Source organism: Emys orbicularis, chromosome 11 (assembly GCF_028017835.1).
Source record: "Emys orbicularis isolate rEmyOrb1 chromosome 11, rEmyOrb1.hap1, whole genome shotgun sequence".
In the NCBI taxonomy this organism is placed as follows: domain Eukaryota; kingdom Metazoa; phylum Chordata; order Testudines; family Emydidae; genus Emys; species Emys orbicularis.
In genome coordinates, this window is record NC_088693.1 from 31,383,541 (window position 1) to 31,405,433 (window position 21,893).

The 21,893-nt window shown below is 40.0% G+C and overlaps 1 protein-coding gene across 4 annotated transcripts in view; it reads left to right on the forward strand.

The window, feature by feature from the left end:
* Positions 1–21,893, forward strand: part of PKP4 (plakophilin 4) — a 193,910-nt gene that overhangs the window by 112,548 nt on the left and 59,469 nt on the right. For all 4 annotated transcript variants that reach the window (XM_065413829.1, XM_065413827.1, XM_065413828.1 and 1 more), the window contains 3 exons: positions 5,890–6,081; positions 8,991–9,211; positions 14,093–14,221. In XM_065413829.1, coding sequence (XP_065269901.1) covers positions 5,890–6,081; positions 8,991–9,211; positions 14,093–14,221 — 542 coding nt within the window. The remainder of the gene's footprint in view (positions 1–5,889; positions 6,082–8,990; positions 9,212–14,092; positions 14,222–21,893) is intronic.

Here is a 21,893-nt window from a genome sequence, read left to right on the forward strand (position 1 = left end):
GGCTCAGTGGAGGGGTCTGGGTGTGGGGGACTCAGCAGGGGGGCTGGGAGCTGGTGGAGTGGGGGTCTAATGCAGCTAGTTGGGGGTCTGGATGCGGGGCCTGGATATGGGGGCTCAGGCTTGTCAGGGTGGGGGTTTGAGTGCAGGGAGTTCAATGGGGGGTGGTCTGGATGCAGGGGTGGGGGTCCAGAGGCAGGGGTCTGTGTGCAGGGAGACTCCAGATGCAGGGGTTGAGGTTCAATGGGATGGGGGTTGGGCATGGCGGACTAGGGGGGTTCTGGGTGAGGGTCAGGCTTGGTAGGGGGTCTGGGTATGAGAGATCCAGATGCATGGAGGTTGGGCAGATGGGGGAGCAGCTCCCCATACAGTGACCTCTCCCTTGCAGCTGAGGAGCGATGCGGGCAGGAAGCAGGGGAGGATGCTGAGCTTCCTGCAGCTGGGGGAGATTTCTGGGGGTGGGTCTGACATGGCCCCAGCCACTCCTTGCAAGGGAAGAGGAAGTCCCGTCCTCTCCTGCCTCCAGCCCAGCTGGGACTAGCAGCTGATCCCATCTCAAGGTAGGAGCCGCTGGTTGGGGTGTCCTCAGCCCTGGGGTGATTTAGCTCTCTGCTGGCTGCTCCAGGTGCCTGAAATGACGTACCTGCGCAGCAAGGGAGTGGTGTGTGACTGCTCTTGCAGCTTCCCTTTTCTTCCCTGTCAGAAAGTAATTTTTCTGCAGGGAAGCAAAGAAATCTTCAGGGGACATGAATTCTGGGCATGCACAATGGTGCAGAATTCCCACTTGTTAGGTTAGTTACTTTAGACCTTGAAGTTGTACTTGTGTATTACCCTTTCTTGTCTCTTAATTTTCATCTAAAAGAGCCACATGTGTGATCATGCAGTGAAAATCATGTTATTTCACTGTGAATGCAGATTAAAGTGCTTGTTTAATTTTTTTCTTTATCACTGATAGACCAGGCAGTCCCCAATCTGTTCCCCCTGCCACCGCAGGAATTGGCTACCTGCTTCCCCTTTCCATCCCCTTCCTTTTCATAGGATTAATAATAACCTGCCAACTGATAAGGCAAAAATCAGTATTTAGCATGTAGACCTGGAAAATTTTGCAGTCAAAATTAATACAGTTTAGTGGATTTGGATAACCTATAGTGTGATAGTAATCCTTTATAGTAATAATACTTAGCATTTATCTTGTACTTTACATTTTTCAAAGTACTGTACAAATATTAATGTTTTAGCTTTGTACTGTGAGCAGTTTTACCACCTTAAACACATTGATCCATGGCCGTGCACAGCCCTTAGGAAAAAGGACTCATTTGAGTAACTGACAAATCAAAACATTAGACAGATTTGTTAAAGTTTTAATTTTTTTTTTTTTTTTCGTTTGAGAGCAGCAAGTAGCAACAGCTATAGTCTAGGATGCAGAACAGTTTCTCTTATAACCTCCACTAAAAGCTTTCCAAAGCATTTGTATTTGAAACTGAAATATTCTATGCTTTGTCTCTGTCCAAAGTTAAATTATTTTTAAAAGTTTGAATAAACTCCTTTCAGCAGTTATGAAAAGATGAGGAAATACACTTTTCCCAATATAAATTAGTTCTCGTGTTTTTTCAGGGGGAATAAAGCAAAAACGCCTGAAACCTTAGACTCAAATTTATATGTGATCAGTTTTCTGACCACTGACACTATATCCACCTACTGGACCCACTCTAGGGGAGGAAATTTGGACAGGGGAGAAAAAGGTTAGTACTGCAGCAGCCTCTAGCACAATTCAAAAAAATGCACACTGCTGTAAAAGCTGAGAGAGGAGATAGTAGAATGGCTGATCAGCTCCTCTTTCCTCTGGGTTTGTGGTCTCAGAAAAGGGTCAGTGTGTGGTACATGCAGTTGTCCTGAGGAAACTGAAATGCAGAATGGTTAAATGACTTGCCTGGGAGGTGACATAGTGATCTAGTGGACCTAACTGTAGGTTTAGAAGTTGGGAAACCTGAATTTTAATCCTAGTTCTGAGACTAGCTTCCTGATTTACTTTGGATGAGTCACTTAAGCTTTCTGTCCCCACCATCTAGATAATTTTTTCTGCACAAGTTTTAATGTCCCTAGAAGCCCTGATGGTGACCAGAGAGTTTCTTCTCAGACATCATAGTAGGGCAGGTTTGAGATTTTTTTGAGAAAGGTATTAAAATACAAGTTAAGGTATAATATCACTTCTTTCTCCAATAATCATGATTTGGAGTTGTGTAATAATGTCCCTCATTTTATCTACTCATCTGAGTCCAAATATTAACTTTTTGTGTAACTATAATTAATAGTTATTAAAACACAATGCCTAGAATTATGATCTATGTACAGGAGGCATGATTGCAATTCCATCTGAATTTTATAAAATGGATTGGAAAAAAGCTGTTTGAAGTGTGAATAAAACACTGCTTTCTCTGGACTATGAACTTTCTGTGGACTGGAACCTTTCACTGTTTCTCCTGAACCCCACCTGATTTTGTGAACAAAGCTGATCATATTTCTGTATGACTAGTTGCAGTACCTATATTTTCACTTTCTTATTTACTAACTATTATTGTATGACTCTGATTAATTCTGTAGTTTGTGTTTGTGTAATTATTTGTATTTAGGGAGGGATTTTGGATCAATTGTGTTTATAATCCTGTGGGAGTGAAATCTAGCATTAGTGCAACTCTGAGGTTGGGGGGGAGAATCAAAATTAACAAATCAGGGAAAGAAGAGTTAAGGGTGCAAAGTTAGTCTGAGAAACTGATGCATGTTGAACCACAGGAGATAGGTATTCAAAGAAAAAGTATATTTGAGGGTAATCCTCTTAAAGAATATAGTTAAGTCCATGGAACTAATGAAGTCACCCAAAGACTAGGGATGAAAAGAGAAGAGGAGAGAGCCAAGAATGGAAGGAAACTTGAGAGAGCTCCAATAGAGAGAGAGAGAGAGAGAGAGAGAGAGAGAGAATGGAAACAAGATAATGTAATTGAAAGATGCTGAAAGAGTGGCCAGAATGAGAGGAAGAGAACCAAGGGAGGGAGGACAAGTCGCAGAAGCTAACAGAGGAGTGTGTGTCTGGTATCAATGGCAGCAGAAAGTTTGAGCATGGAATATAAGCCTCAAGAATTAGCCATAAAGAGGTCATTTCAAATTTTGAGAGCGCTTTCAAGAGATTGGAATGGGCTGAAGCCAAATTGGAATGGGTAAAATACAGAGTCTGAGGTGAGAGAGGTAATACATAAGTTGTAAACACAGTCTACTCAATGAGTTTGAAGCTAAAGGAGAATAAGTGAAGACAGGATAGTTGTTGGAAGAACAGGCAGAGTCAAGGTTAGGATCTTTATATTTAAAAGATGGAGATACCAGGGTATATTTGAATACACTTTTACCATAGGGAAAGGAAGGAAGGTTAGCAGTCCAGAAAGAAAATAGGGCCTAGGAGACAGAGAGAGGGGTTGGGTATTAGGTTAGCTAGAATTATAGATACAGCATTGCTGAGCTTTAACAGAATCTCTGGTTTGGAGGACAGGATTTACAGGAGATAAGGGGGAAGCTTGCATAGTGGTACCAGGGCAAAATCTTGTTCTTAGAAAATGTGCAGATCTGGCCATATATATCTTATCAGCTAGTCAAACTACCAAATGACTGAATGTATTGTTAAAAATAAAGTAAATAAATTATCTTCTCAATAAAGTTACAGTAGACTTTTAAACATACCCTTATTAACTGGCCTTTTCTAGTTAGTTGAAGGATTGAACAAATCTGTCAGAATGCATGTTTACAATTATGGCAATATGAACTGCCATGGGATTAGTCATTTTCAAAACTAACATCATTAATTAGCTGGATGGATCTTCTATTTTATTTAATTCCATTTTATTTGTGGTGTAATCCTTTGGTATATTATAGCTAAGGACATTAGAAGATGTTTATATTCTGAAAAAATACTTTACTTTGAAATGCACTTGTCTTCTTTGCGTTAGTGATTAGCTTCTCTTTCTAAGTGTCTGCATTTATTGTAGCAGACTATTAATATATCACTACCATCTATTTTATTAACAGTAATTATTCCTTATAATACATATTTAAATATACTGAGATAGGCAAACAATATACATTTTTAATACAAATAAATGTGAACACGTACATCTAGAAACAAAGAACATAGACCATACTTACTGCTTCCCGGGATAGAATCACCCATCCTGTGACTTTGAGAAAGATTGGGGTTCATGGTGGATAATCAGATGAATGAAAAGAGATAATGTTAAGGGAGGGTGACTTGATCAGTCTGTACCTACATGGGGAACAAGTATTTGACAATGGGCTCTTCAGTCTAGCAGAAAGAAAGTTATACCACAATCCAATGGCTGAAATTTGAAGAAAGATAAATTCAGACTGGAAATGGGCATAAAATTTTAACAATGAGGATAGTTAACCATTGAAACAATTTACGAAGGGCCATGATGGATTTGCCCTCACTGACAATTTTTAAATCCAAGATTGGATGTTTTTCTAAGAGATATGCTCTTGGAATTATCGTGGGGAAGCTCGATGGTCTGTGTCATCTAGGAGGTCAGACTAGGTGATCCTTGGTCCCTTCTAGCCTCGGAATCTGTGAATTAAGAGCACTTGGGAGGACCTCATTAACTGAATATTCTATGAATCCGTAATGATTTAAATAAATACCAAGAAAATACTTTCTTATAATTGGTTACTTTTCCAGTTAGCCCTTCAAATATTGGAAGGAGAACACAAAATGAGGCTAAGACCTTTAAATTTAGAAAATACAATGTTCCTATAAATGTTTCTCTTTTTTTGTAATGAAATTGCCATTAAACATTTGACTCAAACTATATTTGTTACTGCTTGGCGGTAAAGTGTAATAATTTGCAGGTGGCATGATCCTGCTCTCCTTGAAGCCAATGAGACTATTGCCATCCATTGACTTCAGCGGTAGCAGGAGGTGAAATTAATAGTTCATTTGTGAGTAGTTTTTGCAGAATCTTGTAATCAGCTTGGCAGCACAGTATAGATTGAGGGGATATCTTGGAATGGAACTGCTACATTTGTCATCAAAAAGAGAGAAACGTTAGGTAATGGTGTTTAACAGTCTGTTGCTTTCTGCTGAGCAGTCATCAAATCCAGAAATAATGATCTTGAACTGTTTTGAAGTTTTTGATACAAAACATTTAAGAACCTTAGAATATTACAACTAAACCATTTGTTTAGTAACAAGTGAAAATCAAATAGGAATATGAAACAAATTTCTATTCTTTCTTGTTTTGAAATGTTTCCATGATCTGAATAGGCAAAGTTACAAATAACATTTGAAATTTTCAGAATAAATGTTAAAGTTTCAGGAACAATTTGAATTATCTGCTTGTCTAAATTACATAAAAACCCACGTTAAAAAATGTTAAAAATAGAAGTTACGGTAAAATGTCATCATCATCATCTTCCTGAAAAGTACATGCAAAATCTGAGCACTTCATATTTCCTTAGTTACTTTTTAAAAAATCTCACAATAGTTTCACAAAACTTAAAAGCAAGCAATAATTTTTACTGTGGAGCACATATAATCACTTTGGCTAATTAAAAGACTAACAGTAAAATTGCTAAGGGACCATCACAATTCACTTGCTTAATGGGGATGATTTTCTGATGAAGGTGGAGCAGAAATATGACCATTATGTTTGGACATACCCAAACTGCTGCTTATTAAAAGTAGTCCATACTGATTTCACTGCAGTGCTTTACTTCTAACAACTCTACAAAGTTTAGGCAGAACTCCTACAAAGCCTCTGAATTCCAGCTGACTTAAATTGACTTAAATTGCCACAAATTGCATACCATACATATTTACCTTTTTCTTGCTTCTAGGCTTGAGGAGTTCGTATGCTAGTCAGAACAGTCAGCTTGGGCAAGAATTACGTTCAGCTGTATCTCCTGACCTACACATCACCCCCATATATGAAGGGAGAACCTATTACAGTCCTGTATACCGCAGTCCAAATCATGGAGCAGTTGAGCTACACCAAGGGTCCCAGACAGCACTATATCGAACTGGGTCAGGTAGGTATAGAATTGAGGTTTTTCAGCGTTCCCCAAATTTAGATGATTTGCCCCAAAAATCTTTCTTGATTTACATATTAGTTTTCTACTTGAGAGAATATAATTTGTTGCCACACTATCAATATGCATGATGATAGATATGTGTTGCTAATTTAAAATAATAGATTAGAAGCCATAAATCAGTGAAGAGGAAGAGACCTAAATCTGAAAGCCTTGCACAATAATGGCAGATAGGAGTAAGAAACAGATTAGTTTAAAATGCTCTTTATTCTTTTGTGATGTCTATAGCAAGTATTCAAGACCAGTGTTTTTCAACCTTTTTTTGGGCAAAGGCACACTTGTTTCATGAAAAAAATCACGAGGCACACCACCATTAGAAAATGTTAAAAAATTTAACTCTGTGCCTATATTGACTATATATAAAGTAATTCTCTTGAATAGGAATCAAATAAACACAAAGAAAGTATTTTATAATTACTTTATTATGAAATAGTAAGTAAACAGAAATATGAAAAATTATAAAATACTTTATTCAGTGCGCAACCTGGGCCTGTTTGGCTGAACACAAAGCTGATATTCTGAGCTATTTATAGTCCTTAACATCAGTGGTGGGATTCAAAAATTTTAGTAACCAGTTCCGACATTCAAGCATGGTTTAATATTTTTTTCCCACGGCACACCAGGCGTGTGCCGCGGAACAGTGGTTGAAAAACACTGCTCAAGACTATATGCTGATAAGTCAGTTTTGAGCTAGACCAAGGGTTCCCAAACTTGGTTCGCGGCTTGTTCACGGTAAGCCCCTGGAGGGCCAGGAGACACGTTGTTTACCTGAGCGTCCGCAGGTACGGCCACTCGCAGCTCCCAGTGGCCGCGGTTCACCGTTCCCAGCCAATGGGAGTTGCGGAAAGCGGCGTGGGCTGGGTATAGCGTATTTCTTGGTTTAAACCCTCACTAGCCAATCATAGAAGTGTAGGAAGTGTAGGTCTGGAAGGGGCCTCAATAGATCATCTAGTCCTGTTCCTTGTACTCAAGGACTACTTAATAACTAGACCATTCCGGACAGGTGTTTGTCCAACCTGTTCTTTAAAACCTCCAGTGACAGAGATTCCACATCCTCCTTGAACAATTTGTTCCAGTGCTTAACTACCCTGACAGTTAAGAAGTTTTTCCTAATGTCCATCCTAAACCTTCCTTGCTGCAATTTTAAACCCATTGCTTCTTGTCCTATCCTCAGAGGTTAATTAAAACAATTTTTCACCCTCCTCTTTGTCACAATGTTTTATGTACGTGAAAACTGTTACTATATTCCCCACTCAGTCTTCTCTTCTCCAGACTAAACAAACCCAATTTTTTCCAATCTTTCCTCATAGGTCATGTTTTCTAGCCCTTAAATCATTTTTGTTGCTCTCCTCTGACTTTCTCGAGTTTGTCCACATCTCTCTTGAAATGTGGTGCCCAGAACTGAACACAATACTCTGGCTGAGGCCTTATCAACATGGAGTAGAGTGGAAGAATTACTTCTCGTGTCTTGCTTACAACACTCCTGCTACTACATCCCAGAATGATGGTGGCTTTTTTTGCAACAGTGTTACACTGTTGACCCATATTTATCATATCCTTCCTCTCACTTTTTACTGTTTTATCAATGTAGTAGAACCCTGCTAAATTGCACTGCACTAATTCACATCTTGCGCCATAAAACACGTGGTCTCACCCAACTTCTCAAAGATTTAATACTGGAATGCTATATTGTAAGATCCAATATTAAAATCTAATTACTTTTATATGCTATATGACAGAATATACAATGACATACTATGAAGTACTATCATAAATAATTGCAGCTAAACTGAAATTCTCAAATAAAAGGAAAAGGCATGGTATGTTTGTGATGCATTATTCTGATTTTAGATCTTTTGTTCACTTACTAATTTGCACAATTTAGTAGTTTGCAATAGGTCTCCCAATCATTAGTCTGAATTAGGAAGGTTTTACTGTTAAGTCTCCAGAGTGATAGTTCACAATACCTATAATAATGTTTTTAAACCTTTTAAATTGCTTGTTAATAATTTTGCACCAGCTGAGGCATTCAGAGTACTATGAATGAGGCACAAGTTTTGCAGTTTCCCTGTCCCACCTGCCACAACTAAACTCATGTAAGCAAAACTGAACCAGGTAAAGTTTGTCAAAGTTTTAGCTCAATTGGGAAACTGAAAAATAAAGTTCTAGTTCAGTTAATATCCTTATGTTTTTTTAGAAGAGCAGAAAATACCATAAGAACACACTGTAATCAAGAAGGTTCATATTCATACCTCATTTCACACACGAGTGGTGTTTTTCTGAACCATTTGAGATTAGTGCCTTGAAAGACTCTTTAAATACAATGCAATCCCCAATTAATATTTTGCCCAAGCAAGCAGGACAAACTTGCATCTACTTTATGAAAGGAGAGGCATTAACATCAGGAGAGCTTCTTGTTTTATTTCCCATTTTTCTTTCTTCAGTACTATAGATGCATACAATCGAATGTTATTAAACACCTCTTAAACTGTTCTATTTGTAACCAGGTTCCTCTTCAGTTCCGGGTTTACTGCTAATATATTTGACACATATAGTACTTACTACATTAAATACAGAAACACTCAATCTTATTTAGAAATAACTTGGGCCTGATCCCACAATAACTTTACTTGTGTAATCAGCCCATTATCGTCCTTGGAACTTTTTCTGTAAGGATTTTTCATATGAGAGGTGCTGGGGAACTATTCAATGATAGCTTTTTAGACCTCTGGGTATTTCAGTCTCACTTCAACTTTAATTTTGCTTGCTTTTTATTTAAACCAATAATTGTCTCATAACAAATGTCTATAAAAGATATCTAGCATATTTTAATATTGATTTTACACTAGGTGTTGGAAATCTGCAAAGGTCATCCAGTCAGCGTAGCACACTTGCATACCAAAGAAATAATTATCCCTTGAACACAACAGCTGCCTATGCGGAACCCTACAGGTCAATGCAGTACCGACTGTCAGAGTCCAGTTATAACAGGCTACAACATGCAACACCAGCAGATGATGGTACAACAAGATCTCCATCCATAGACAGCATACAGAAAGATCCTAGGCAAGTCCAACTGAGCTTTCAGGAATCATGTACCATTGCAAGAATTATCTGATTCTAAAATTGTTCCTTGATTAAATTGAAAATCTTAGTAGTGCATTTTTTAGTTCTGTATTATACAGATCATTGTGATTAATTTAGGTTTAATGAGTAACAATTTATAAAATTATTCAGAAGTTTAACCAGTAAGTGCATTGCTTTTACTTTGCTACAGTAGTTGACTGTTACTTACGTTTGTGTTAACAATTATTGTAATTCTCTTCCAAGTTTATTTTAGGATATCGAAAGGAAATTTCATATACTTTGAGGAACTTTTGTGAATTTGAAAGGTTTCATTTGGTTTTATAGAGTATTTTTTATTAAATTGTCACACATGTTTGCCAGGTTTTGAAAATGAGTAAGTAAATATCTAAATATACTAGATCATTCTATTTATGAACAGCTTTCATTATAAGGAAAGTTGCTTGGAAATCTTCGGAATAAGTATACCATTTTGCAAAGGTAGAAAACAGTTGCTTCATATTAACATAGAATAAATGCATTTAAAATGGAAATGGAGACCGTTTTTCCGGTATTACTTATTCAAATAGTCCTGTAGACAGTAATGGGGCTACTTGCATGATAGAACAAACAGGATTTGGCCCCTGTTAGTGAACTTTCAAACCACTTCTTTGGGTCAGCTTAATAGTGCTACAAACTTTAACAAGTCATGTTTGTGGTATTTGGCCATTGGTGCATTTTTAACATGTAGCCCATTAGCTTGCTCCACATACTAAATATTGATTTAGACAGTTGTACTCAGACTGCCGCTTGTGAGTGCAAGTGGCTCTTCGATGTGTCTGCTGCAGCTCTTTGCAGCACATGATATTAAAACACTGTGTGATTTAATTATTAATCCATCAGGATGCTTTTACTATGTTATTAACCAATTGTAGTATACTTGTTCAGTCATTTTGCTGTGAGAATAATATATAGATATAAATAGAGGTATAGCTATAAAATAGTAAATGAAACAATGAATTCACACTACTGTGGCTCTTTTGGGTAATGGTGATTGCTAATTTGGCTCCTGAACCACTGAGGTCTGAGTATCACTGATATAAAAGATCTATTTGAGAAGTAAGGTACTGTTTCATCAGACTAAAGATGACTGAACCAGGTCTTTAAAAGTATCAGAAAGACAAAGGGCTTGTCTACACTTGGAAGTTTACTGAAACAGCTATTCCAGAATAATTATATTGGTAAATTTCAAAGAGTAGACAAGCCCATAGACTCATTTTGGTGAAAATAAAGAAGAGGTATGCATTATTCTCTAATCTGTATATTAGAACAAAAGAGGGAAACTGTGAGAAATCTTTTTCATTGCCTCATTAGTATATTTGTTGTACAAGTTGCAGACCCAGTATTCATAGGAAGCTAATTACCATCTTTCTCCATGGCCTTGTAATACTGTAATAGTCAAAATATAAAATGGAGTCTGAGCTACAATACATTGAGCAATAAATGCTTTGGGAAATATAAGAAGAATTCTTATGCTGTATAAAATTCCCATCTCTTATCGTATCCAGATCTTGTCTTTCCCTGTTATAGCCCTCTTAAGGTAAAAAGTATTGCACAAGTTAGGTTTTATGTCTTGAAATTTGCTATGCTATAGTATCTTGACTATTAGCAATTTAACAGCATTATAAATATTCCATAAAATATAAAGTAATACAAGCATTCAATTGAAGAACTAGTTAGAAAGAACTAATGTGTTAGAAAGAACTAATATTAACTTCCGGATTCTCTAAGTCAAGAATTTCATGTTTTTCTAATATGTTATTTATAGTATGATAATTTCATAGTCTGATGGTTTTTAAACTATTATGACTAGTTTGATTATCTGAAATGTTCCCTTTAAAACATTTTATAAGAATATATATATAAATTGTAGAAGCAACCACACTTATTGAAAGTGCAGCCCACAGACTGAGTTTCAGAACCATATTAAAGAAAATCTTTAAAAATTATGCTAAACTCTTTATTTTTAACAAATATACTTTTTTCAGAATTACTCCTCTGGTTCTTCCTGACTCTATTCTTGCAGTTTAGTCAACAATAGTTGCTTATTATGACTCTGGACTGAAGGAAATTTATTCTATGTCCAATATCTGACATTATTCACAGACTATCACCCACTGTTAACGATGCTTTTGAAAAAATTGTAGCCTACCCAACTTTATATTTGTGAACAATAAGGTGTGTAGGTACAGATAAAGCTGTCTTGAGTGTAGTCAGTCCCATCTTCCTTGTTTCATCATTAAAACAAGAAATGTACCTGATTTGTCTGTTATCTCCAATGCCTGATCTCAATTTTTTAATTTTTTTTTTGTAATATTCACTAACTGACTTCAAGATATTTTAAAGAGACATTAACAGCACAGTCATGTTACTCCAGCAGCTAGGGATGACATCTTTATCATCATATATCCACTTGTTTCATTTTAAAGGTTATCAGACATGTGGCTAGATAAAGCCCAGAGAGCTTTACAGTACAGTTTGTTTCTATTTTATCTTTAATCTGGTGGAGTGACCTCTGGAAATTATATTCTGGCCCTTGGATTGTGAGGTAATTGAGGCAGCTACCAGATTCCCTCTCTGTCTTTAAAACACCTTTCACACTTTTGGTTCTTCTATAAAATGCATTTAAAATGGAGCATCTTAAGTTGGAACCTGTAGAATCCGTGGGCCTGTATCTCCATTTCAAAAACGAGGACAACTAAAAATCTGCTCTGTTATAGTCAGACTACAATGGCGAGGTTGACAAGTTTTAGACACCCTGTTTTAAAGAGAGACTATAAACGTGGTTTATTTTACACTCCATTGTTTGGAATGCTCCTGTGTGACCGCCGGTTCTTCAGGGACAAACTACAGGGCAGACTCAAGTATGGTGCAAAAGTCCACAGAGTTGATTGAGGCAGTTCCCAACACCCCGACTGGACAGGATTTCCCTGCAACAGTCTCATTAGGCCCCTCAGGGCTATCTGAGGCAGCACAGACAGCCTATTGTAGTAAAGCAAACAAATAGTGCCAAAACCAATAGTCCTGTGCCAGGCCTATCTTCTTCCAGAGGGCTCTGGCAGTCAGGAGTCTCTGTGGAGGTTCTGGGCTGGTCCTTTTCTCAGGGAGCACAAGGTAGATCTATTCTCCCTGGTCAGTGCACCTACTGGGCTGTCCTCTTCCCTTTTTAACTGGCCCGTCATTATCTGACAGTAAGTGCAGGTATAGCAGGTCAAGGCTGAGTGGGCCCACTCTAGCTCATTAACCCTTGTTGACTCAGTGTGGGGCTGGTGTATACCCAATCACATCCCTAAATCTTGAAAATGAAATTTTCCATCAATTTAGTCATTTTTTCCATTTGGGGAATCTTGATATAGTTCTTGTGTTTCTAATGGAGACAGTTCATTCCATTTAACTGGCTCACTTGTACTCTTGTCTTAATGATGTCAGCAAGAATAAGTGTAGCTCTAGGAATAGTGTTTGTTTGCTAAGTACTGCTGCTGAGCCAACAGGAGAAGTGCAGTATTCCTTTTTTTGTGTAGAACCTACACACAAAAAAAGCACTCCTAAAATTCCATACCATTGTTAATAATAAATCCTTTTATTATTAAAACAGACCTTTAAAAAATCTAATTTACTTTTCACCACTAGAACTATTTCTTTGCTTTCTGCATTATAATTTGCTTTCACAATGAAACAGTTTTACCTTGTGGTTAGTGAGTTTTAACTGCTGGTTCATATGTACTATCATACTGCTGCAACCTTTACTGCCTGAAAATGTTTTAATCCAAACAACTGTTTCCATTGAAATTTGAAATATAAAATAACAATTAAAAATATATGTATTATTATTAGATTTTGTTCACATCTTTCTTAATATAAAATTTGAGCCCAAACTTACGTAATTTGTGTCTTTTAAAAGAGGATATTTAGAAGGTCAACCAACTGGATAGAATTATATGTCACATTCTGAGTCTTAACTGCTTGAAAGGATTACTTTGGAACAACATTATCATTCTGTTCTTGGAACTTTAGTTGTTTCACATGTTTGGATTTTCAGGAAGAGTAAGATCTCTCTACTGTTTTGTTTAAAATTCTTTAGAAAGAGAAAATAGCCCAACAAATGTCACTGGATCAGTTCCTAAAGCTATAAATTTCATGGTCGTGTCTAATGACTTGCCAGGTTTTTGGCTACGTAAAATAGCTGTGTACTTGGTGAAACAGTTACAATAAAACTAGTTGTAAGTCCACAGTCCCTGGACAATTCAAGCTGTTACAGCCTTGTGGTACTTTATTTTGATATGGTTGATAATGCCACTCGTATCAGTCCTGTTTTTGTCCAAGTATAATTGACTATAAAACAGTAAAAATGTGTTAAATGTTCAGAAAAAAATATTCTCTGTATGAATTACACCTGTCCTCCGCTGAATGAAATTTATAAGAACTAGGTATCTTCATATGGGTCATCCTCTCCCTCACCCCACCCCCTTTTTAAAGCTAAGGAGGTTTATGTAGATTTCAGTGATTCAGTAAGTAGAGTTAAAGTATATATATTTCACTCTAGCTATACACTCTGTATTAGCAATCTAACTGAAGAAGGCAATATGGACATTTATAATGTTTTTGCTGTGATGCATAAAGAATATAAAGGCTTCTCTACTGATGGGAAAACTGAAAGGTGGAATGGAATAATGAACCATTTTCACACATTTAGTTTCCTCTTTTACTTTTGATACTACAGGGCAGCAAATACTTTAGAAAACTGCTAAGACTCTCCAGTAACTATAGGGAGTAAAACATATGTATAAACTAACACCTTCACTTGAATTTGTTTATCTAATGAAGGGAGTTTGCATGGCGGGATCCAGAATTGCCTGAAGTCATTCACATGCTTCAGCACCAGTTCCCATCAGTTCAAGCAAATGCAGCAGCCTACCTTCAGCACCTGTGCTTTGGAGATAACAAAGTAAAAATTGAGGTACAGTGTTGATTTTTTTTTCTGTTTCGTGAAGAACTGCAAACAATGAGCAAGTACACTTTTCCCTTTTATTTTGATCACAAAAGTGACTGTAACACTTGGATCTAGATCAGTGGTTCTCAAACTTTAGTACTGGTGACACCTTTCACATAGCAAGCCTCTGAGTGCGACCCTCCCCCTTATAAATTAAAAACACTTTTTTATATATTTAACACCATTATAAATGCTGGAGGCAAAGCGGGGTTTGGGGCTGACAGCTCGCGACCCCCCATGTAATAACCTTGCGACCCCCTGAGGGGTCCCAACCCCCAGTTTGAGAACCCCTGGTCTAGATGCTTTTAAGCATTTGTTTGTACTAGAGGCATGTTAATTCTGAGAATTCTAGATATATTAACACTTCTCTCTTACTATCAAGTGAAAATCATTAAAAGTGGGTAATCCAGCAAAATTGTATTACTAGTATTTAACCTGATGTCAGACCTTATATTATTTCTTAAATGTAGGCTTAACTTATTAATTAAATTAATTAATTAATGGAGATATCCTATCTCCTAGAACTGGAAGGGACCTTGAAAGGTCATCGAGTCCAGCCCCCTGCCTTCACTAGCAGGACCAACGAAATCAGCATTTAAAGAACTACTACTGATAATTAAGGGGTTCAAAAAAAAATCTACATAGGCCTTCCACTCTTTTTAATGCAAACAAAGCAAAAGTTGTGGTGTGCAGTGAAGCACTAATCAAAACAACCTTGAATATTTATGGAGCTATGGAAAGGGTTTATCAAGTGTGATATGGAGGGCAGTTATAGGTACATGGAAGAACATAGTTAATGTCTAGAATTTATATAAACTTTGTACATATAAGGGCTACTGGCCATCGTTTTATTCCTTTCATACAGCAGCAATAAAATATCCATTGTTGAAGGAATCTGTTATGTCATACGCATCTCACATGTGCATCTTATTCACCATTCCCCTTATACAGTGTTATTTATTTTAAAATATTTAGGTGAAAAAATGGAGATGGAGCTAATAACCTAACCAGCAAATTATATGGGAGCACATCTGGGATTCCCTTTGTTTTTGTCCTACAGTCTCTTTTAGTAGAGATCCTTGATCTCCCTGCACTCAACAATTTTTAGTGTTTTATTATCAATAATAATACTTCATGTTATAGTGGAGCACTTGCACTCTCATAGTTAAATTTGCTCCCAGTTTTTCATTTTAAGAGATGAAAATGTTCTATGTTATCTCTTGTTTGGAGTTAGAAAACCAATTTCAAGTGCTCGTTGTTCATGAAATGCTTGCCATTATTTAAAAAAAAAACAGGTTAGATATTGCTATTTTGAAATGCACCATCCAACAACAAAAAATGTCCAGTGTCTAATGGTTTCTTCTGACCCCCTTTGAAAACATACTATGGTAGACCGAGATATGAAATTAAGTGTGTGTGATTCTTCGCAATGACCACTTCGGAAGAATGTTTGATAAAAGTTGTAATTATAGTTGTGTTAATTAATTAATATTGAAAAAGTTACTGTTTCAAATGCTGATATAAGTTATATTGATACAGTGTTACTAAGGATATAAGGTATTGTAGCATAGGAGCTATGTCCACACAATGACAAAAAGTTCAGAATCATGTGATGTATCAGACATACTGCTTAACAAATCACCAAAGGACTTCAGAAGATGCTGTTGTAACCCATCCTAACACTGTATGGATTTGTCCTTCTGAGGGCTACACCATAAGTAGTAGCTTATGAGTTTGCTCCTCCCTTTATTCTCCTGGATCTAGTACTTCAGTTAAAGCACCAGTAGTTTGTTCTTTCAGATCCAGAGATTCCAGATTCTCTTCAGAGAGATACATGTGTGGAATGAACAGCTATGGACACCTGAAGCATCCAGATAGGAGCAGAGTGTAACCCACACTTACACAAAATGTCTTTGTTACCCTTAAGTGTCTGCACCATATATACAAGTTTGAGTCTGCTACGGCCTCCAAGTTAACAGACTTTACCTAGTCCTTCAACCAAGGCACTAGAGGTTCAAAATTTTAGCTTCATGAATCCTAGGTTTAATTCTGTCAGACACACATAAAGATTTGAATTTCTGCAGACTACCCGAAGCTCAGAACAAGCATCACGGGCATGAGGAGTATATAACCCAGGCTGTCACAGAGTGGCTTTTTGTCCCCCTCTCATGGCTAGATGATATGTAATACATCCCTAATCAGATCATCTGCAGGGGACTGAACCATTGACCTGAGGATGTAAAAACCTGATCCTCTACTTTGAGCTAAAGGATGATGGTCATTAGCTCAGACAGTAGCAGATTCATAAGCTTGTTTGAGGTGGAGCCACACTGTTAGCGTGGGTTGATGCAGTATTTTCAGTAGAGGTGGTGGTTCGAGGCATTTTGGAATAAGTTATAGTTTACAAAGGCAGAGTACAAAAATTATCATTTTTGCTAACACATGATTGAAGTAGTGTTAGCAAAAATGATAATTTTTGTCATTTACTGCTGGCCTTGACTGTCAAAGAAGTGACAACATGGTAGTCAGGCCTGCTGGTGGATTGCAGGTATTCATCCTGCTGCTGCAGTTGCTCCTGCCTTTCTTACATTTCCAGAAGTTCAGGAGATCTTGTAGCATCTTTCAGGAATATACAAGATGACTCACAGAAGATTGCATGGGAGAACATGAGTCTATGAGTCTATCTTTCAGGAAGTGAATGATGCCACAAATTCACTCACAGAAGTTCTCTGCAGCTGACAGGTTGTTATTGCTAAAAAATAATGCGGTGATCTTGACAACAGTTGGTTGGGAATTTTACATTAGAATTATTTATTGACAGAAAATGTAGTTTCTGCAAAATGTCAATTTTTCACAGGATAATTTTGATTTTGTGCAAAAAAGGAGGGTGAGGGGTCAGTTCAACTAGTTTGTAGAACTGACCCAAAAAGTTTAGTCTTGAGTACTTTCAACATTAAACTGCATTTCCATGTGATGGTGCAGTGCCTCATGGGAAGTTTTAGTTTACAGTGCTTGATGGAATAGGGAAATTAACATAAACAGAAAATTATGTTTAGTCAAAGTCAGGATTGCACTAGGGACCCAGCCCACCTATCCAAATCCTTGAAAGTGTAGAAATAAACTAAACATCTCCTGCGTTCCTTGCCATGTTCATGTTGCCTCCAACACAATTGCTAATACACTCAACACTCCATGAAGCATTCACCTCCATCTCCAACACATACTGGAAAGCAATAGATACCTCACTTCATCCAACTCACTCTGTCATTAAAAAGCTTAATGACAACCACAGCAATGTTAAAGCAGAATAACTTTCCAAATGAATGGGCTACGTAAACATAAGAACGGCTATACTGGGTCAGACCAAAGGTCCATCTAGCCCAGTATCCTGTCTTCCAACAGTGGCCAGTGACAGTAGAGATATGACATCTGTGACAGTCAGATATGTTGATCTGTTAATATGAGAGACCATGTGGTCACCATCAAGTTTTAATGCAGCAAAGCAAATTGGAGTCTGTTATCAACAGTGTCATAGGTGATGTGAAGGTGGTAAGGAGTGCAGGAGATATTTGCCTTGACTTCTTATTTTCATGCTTTCAAGGATTTAGGTGGGTGGGATGAGTCCTGATGAAATCTTAGCTGTCACTAAATGTGGTTTGTGTTTGTTAATTTATATAGTGCAGTGGTTCCCAAACTTGTTCTGCCGCTTGTGCAGGGAAAACCCCCGGCGATCTGGGCCGGTTTGTTTACCTGCCGCGTCTGCAGATTCGGCCGATTGCGGCTCCCAGTGGCCGCGGTTCGCTGCTCCAGGCCAATGGGAGCTGCTGGAAGCGGCGGCCAGTACGTCCCTCAGCCCGCGCCGCTTCCAGCAGCTCCCATTGGCCTGGAGCAGCGAACCGCGGCCATTGGGAGCCGCAATCGGCCAAACCTGCGGACGCGGCAGGTAACAAACCGGCCTGGCCCGCCAGGAGCTTTCCCTGTACAAGTGGCGGAACAAGTTTGGGAATCACTGATCTAGCACTTTTCTTCCGATAATCTCATTGTGTCTTTACATTCATTAAAATTATTAGTGAAACAGTTAAATTAAGTGACTTACCCCAGGCTCATCTAAGCAAGGCTGTGGCAAAGCCTGGAAACAGAACCCAGGAGTACCAAAAATGTACACCTAAATATCAGCAAGCAACTGACTTATGTGGATAAAATACTCCGAAGTGAGAAAAATGTTTGATGGCAACGCTTTATTTTTCTTGTACCTGTCAGTAGAGATAAAGATCCAAATCATGGAAGTTGCTAAGCACCTCCTGTGATGTGCTAACTTGTGTGATTTGAGAGCCCTGAACTACTTGTAAATTTCAATACTCCTCAAAGAGTATTGAAAATTACAAGAAGCAGCAGTATTTATTGTACTGTATGAGGTCACAAAATGCTCTTCTTCCTGGACAGCAATTGATTTCACTTGGAGGCTTGTAAATTCCTCTCCTTGTAAACTGGAGTGAAAGATAGCCCCTGACATCCTCATCTGAGATTAATTTTCTGTGTTCTGTACTATTTCCTCCAGGTATTCTACTGTTCTGTGTTTGAGTGTAGGATGGTCTGTTTCATTTAATTTCTTGTGTGTAAAATGGAATTGTGCCTATGGTGATGAGAGAAGGGGCTGGGGGGTATAGGAACTAACACTTTTGATCTATTAGGCTACTAAGAGATTGAGCTGACAGCTGTGTTCCCCAAACAGGGAAACCATAAAATTTCTGAGATTTCTAGAGGTCCTGGGGGCCTTTCAGGGAGAAACAAGTTCTGTCTCTTTCCTACTTGGGAGGTAACAGAGCTAGTGGCTTCCTAGTAAGGGAAGAGAACAGAGACACAGAAGAGCTGTGGAACTTGCCTCCTTGCTGCCCAGAGGAGCTGTTCTCATCCAGATGAATCTGAAGAGACTTTCTTCATTGGTTCCTATTTGGACTGGATTGGAGGAAGTGGAGACTGGTCTTCTTTTGGTACCTGATTTACAGGAGGAGTGGCCCCAAACTTAGGTTGGAGACACCAGTCCTATTACAGTTCCTTTTTAATTTTCTTCATTTATTTAAACTTTTCTGTAATTGTTGTTCCAGTGCAATTTTTCTAATATCAAAAGACTTCATTATATTAGGGAGAAAAATACTTCAAATCTTACTAAGAAATAGTCACACTGACCTCTTTACAAGACATTTATAATTCTAGAAAAGAGGCTGGGAATAAGGCGTACATTTTTTAACAGTGGGGATAATTAACCATTGGAACAATTTACCAAGGGTTGTGATGGATTCTCCATCACTGACAATTTTAAAATTGAGATTGGATGTTTTTCTAAAAGACATGCTCTACGAATTATTAGAGGGAAGTTCTGTGGCCTGTGTTATATAGGTGGTCAGACTAGATGATCACATTGGTTCCTTCTGGCCTTGGAATCTATGATTCTTCTTCAAGTGCTTGTTCACGTCCATTCCACATTAGGTGTGCGCGCACTGCGTGCACAAGCGTCAGAAACTTTTCCCTTTGCGGTACCCGTCGGGCCGGCGGGGCCCACGCCTGAGCAGCGCCACTGCGCCGTGCATATATATCCCCGCTGGCCCGACCCCCTCCAGTTCCTTCTTACTGTCCGATGTGGCATTGGAACAACCTCTTGCTCTCGTATGAGAAGCAATCCCTTAGCTTTAGAGTACTTAACTGCTATCAGTTCATTAGCATTCCCTTGTTGTGGACATTTAGCAGATTAGGTGCTTGGAGGCTTCCAGCACCCGCCACGGGCCCACAGGTTTAAGGCTTGCGCCACATGCCGCAAGCCTATGCCGGTTAGTGAACCCCATGACTCCTGTCTACGTTGCTGGGGGAAGCACACCAAAAAGAGAGGTGTAAGATTTGCAAGGCGTTTAAGCCTAGAACAAAGAAAGAGAGAGACTTTCGTTTGAAGCAGTTGTTAACGGAGGCCGCGCTGCAGCCATCGGGACCGCAGCGCCCGTCGCCAGCTCCAGCCTCCTCGGTGCGAAGTGCCCTGGAGTCAGCAAGAGACCCGGTGCCGGATAAGCACCGCAAGCCATCAGCCTTGGAGCGAAGTAGGCACAGCTCATCCTCCCCGGTGCGTCCCAAGACTAAACCAAAGGAAGGGCGCAGACGTTCCCCACAAAGGAGACCGTTGCCATCTAATGTCCCGGGCACCGGGAAGAGCATGATGTACCAAGTGAACTCAGTGAGGACGATGGGCTCGAGGGACTAATAGATCAACCCTCCACGCCTGACACCTTTGAGGCGGTGAAAGACCTCATTGGGTTGTAGGCGCTGAGCCCCCTCCCGACCAGGGAGAAGCCTCCGGCACCCGGGCCCTGGGTGCCGTCAAGGGGAAAGCCGGCAACGGTGCACCGTTCGAGGACACCGTCCCGGCATCGCTCCCGGAGTTGGTTCTGGTCGAGCTCCGAGTCTGTGGACTCTGTTACCCCTGACGCAGAGAGAAGTCTCGGACCCGACGCTCTCCAGCACCCCCCAAAGACCGGCACCAGGAGAAGGCGAGCCGGTCATCGCCGAAGGTTTCCAGAAGTCACCGGTCCAGGTCGCAGGAGCACTGATACCAGTCCCATGAGCAGCGGTACCAGTCCCGTTCGCGATCGGCAAGAAGCCGCTTGTTGACCTCCTGCCGGCACAGATCGACGGCACCGCTGTGGCCTTCACATTCGGCGTCACTGGAGTCCGGCGCCGACTCGGGCCAATACATTTACCTGCACCGGGCAACAGAGAACACCAGGCTGGGTGGCAACCCCAGTGGGAACCGCCAAGGCACTGGCCCTTCTGGACCCCTTGGGTCTACCACCAGCGGCAAGGGGCTCCCTCCGGGGCCAGCTACTCGGTGCACAAGTCCCCGCACCGACGCTCCTCCGTGCGGAAAGCTACGATGTCCAGACCACCTGCACCTTCACCGAGCGAGAGACCGGAGAGACCGGCACCGAGTCCTGTGCCGCCCCAAGGTCAGCTGTCCCAGCTCAAGCCGGAAGCCCCTCCCGCGGGGGAAGGGGACCAAGGGGACCAGCAGGGGGAAGCTGCTCCTCGTCATCCCCGGATGAAGCAGTAGCAGGCACAGCGGTAGCAGGGCCTCCGCCAATAGACCACAGAGCCCATCAAGAGCTACTGCATAAGGTTGCTCATAACTTGGGGTTGCAGGCCAAGGTGACGGTTGAGCAGGAGGACCCTATGGTGGACATTCTGAGCCCAGAAGGTCCATCCCGAATAGCGCTTCCGCTCATTAAGACCATACAGTCGAACTATAAGACTATATGGCAGACCCCGGCCTCCAGCGCTCCAACAGCCAAAGGTGTGGAGCGCAAGTATTTCACCCCGTCAAAGGGGTACGACTTTTTGTTTTGCCAGCCAAGCCCATGTTCCCTGGTAGTCTCGGCGGTAAACGAAAAAGAGCGCCATGGGCAGCAGGCCCTGGCCCCAAAGGCCAAGGAAGCGAAGCGCCTGGACCTGTTTGGCAGGAAGGTGTATTCCTCAGGGGGGCTCCAGTTGAGGATTGCTAACCAGCAGGCCATCCTCAGCAGGCATAACTTCAACTCCTGGGCGGCAGTGGGGAAGTTTAAGGACAACCTCCTGCAGGGTTCCCAGCAGGAGTTCACGG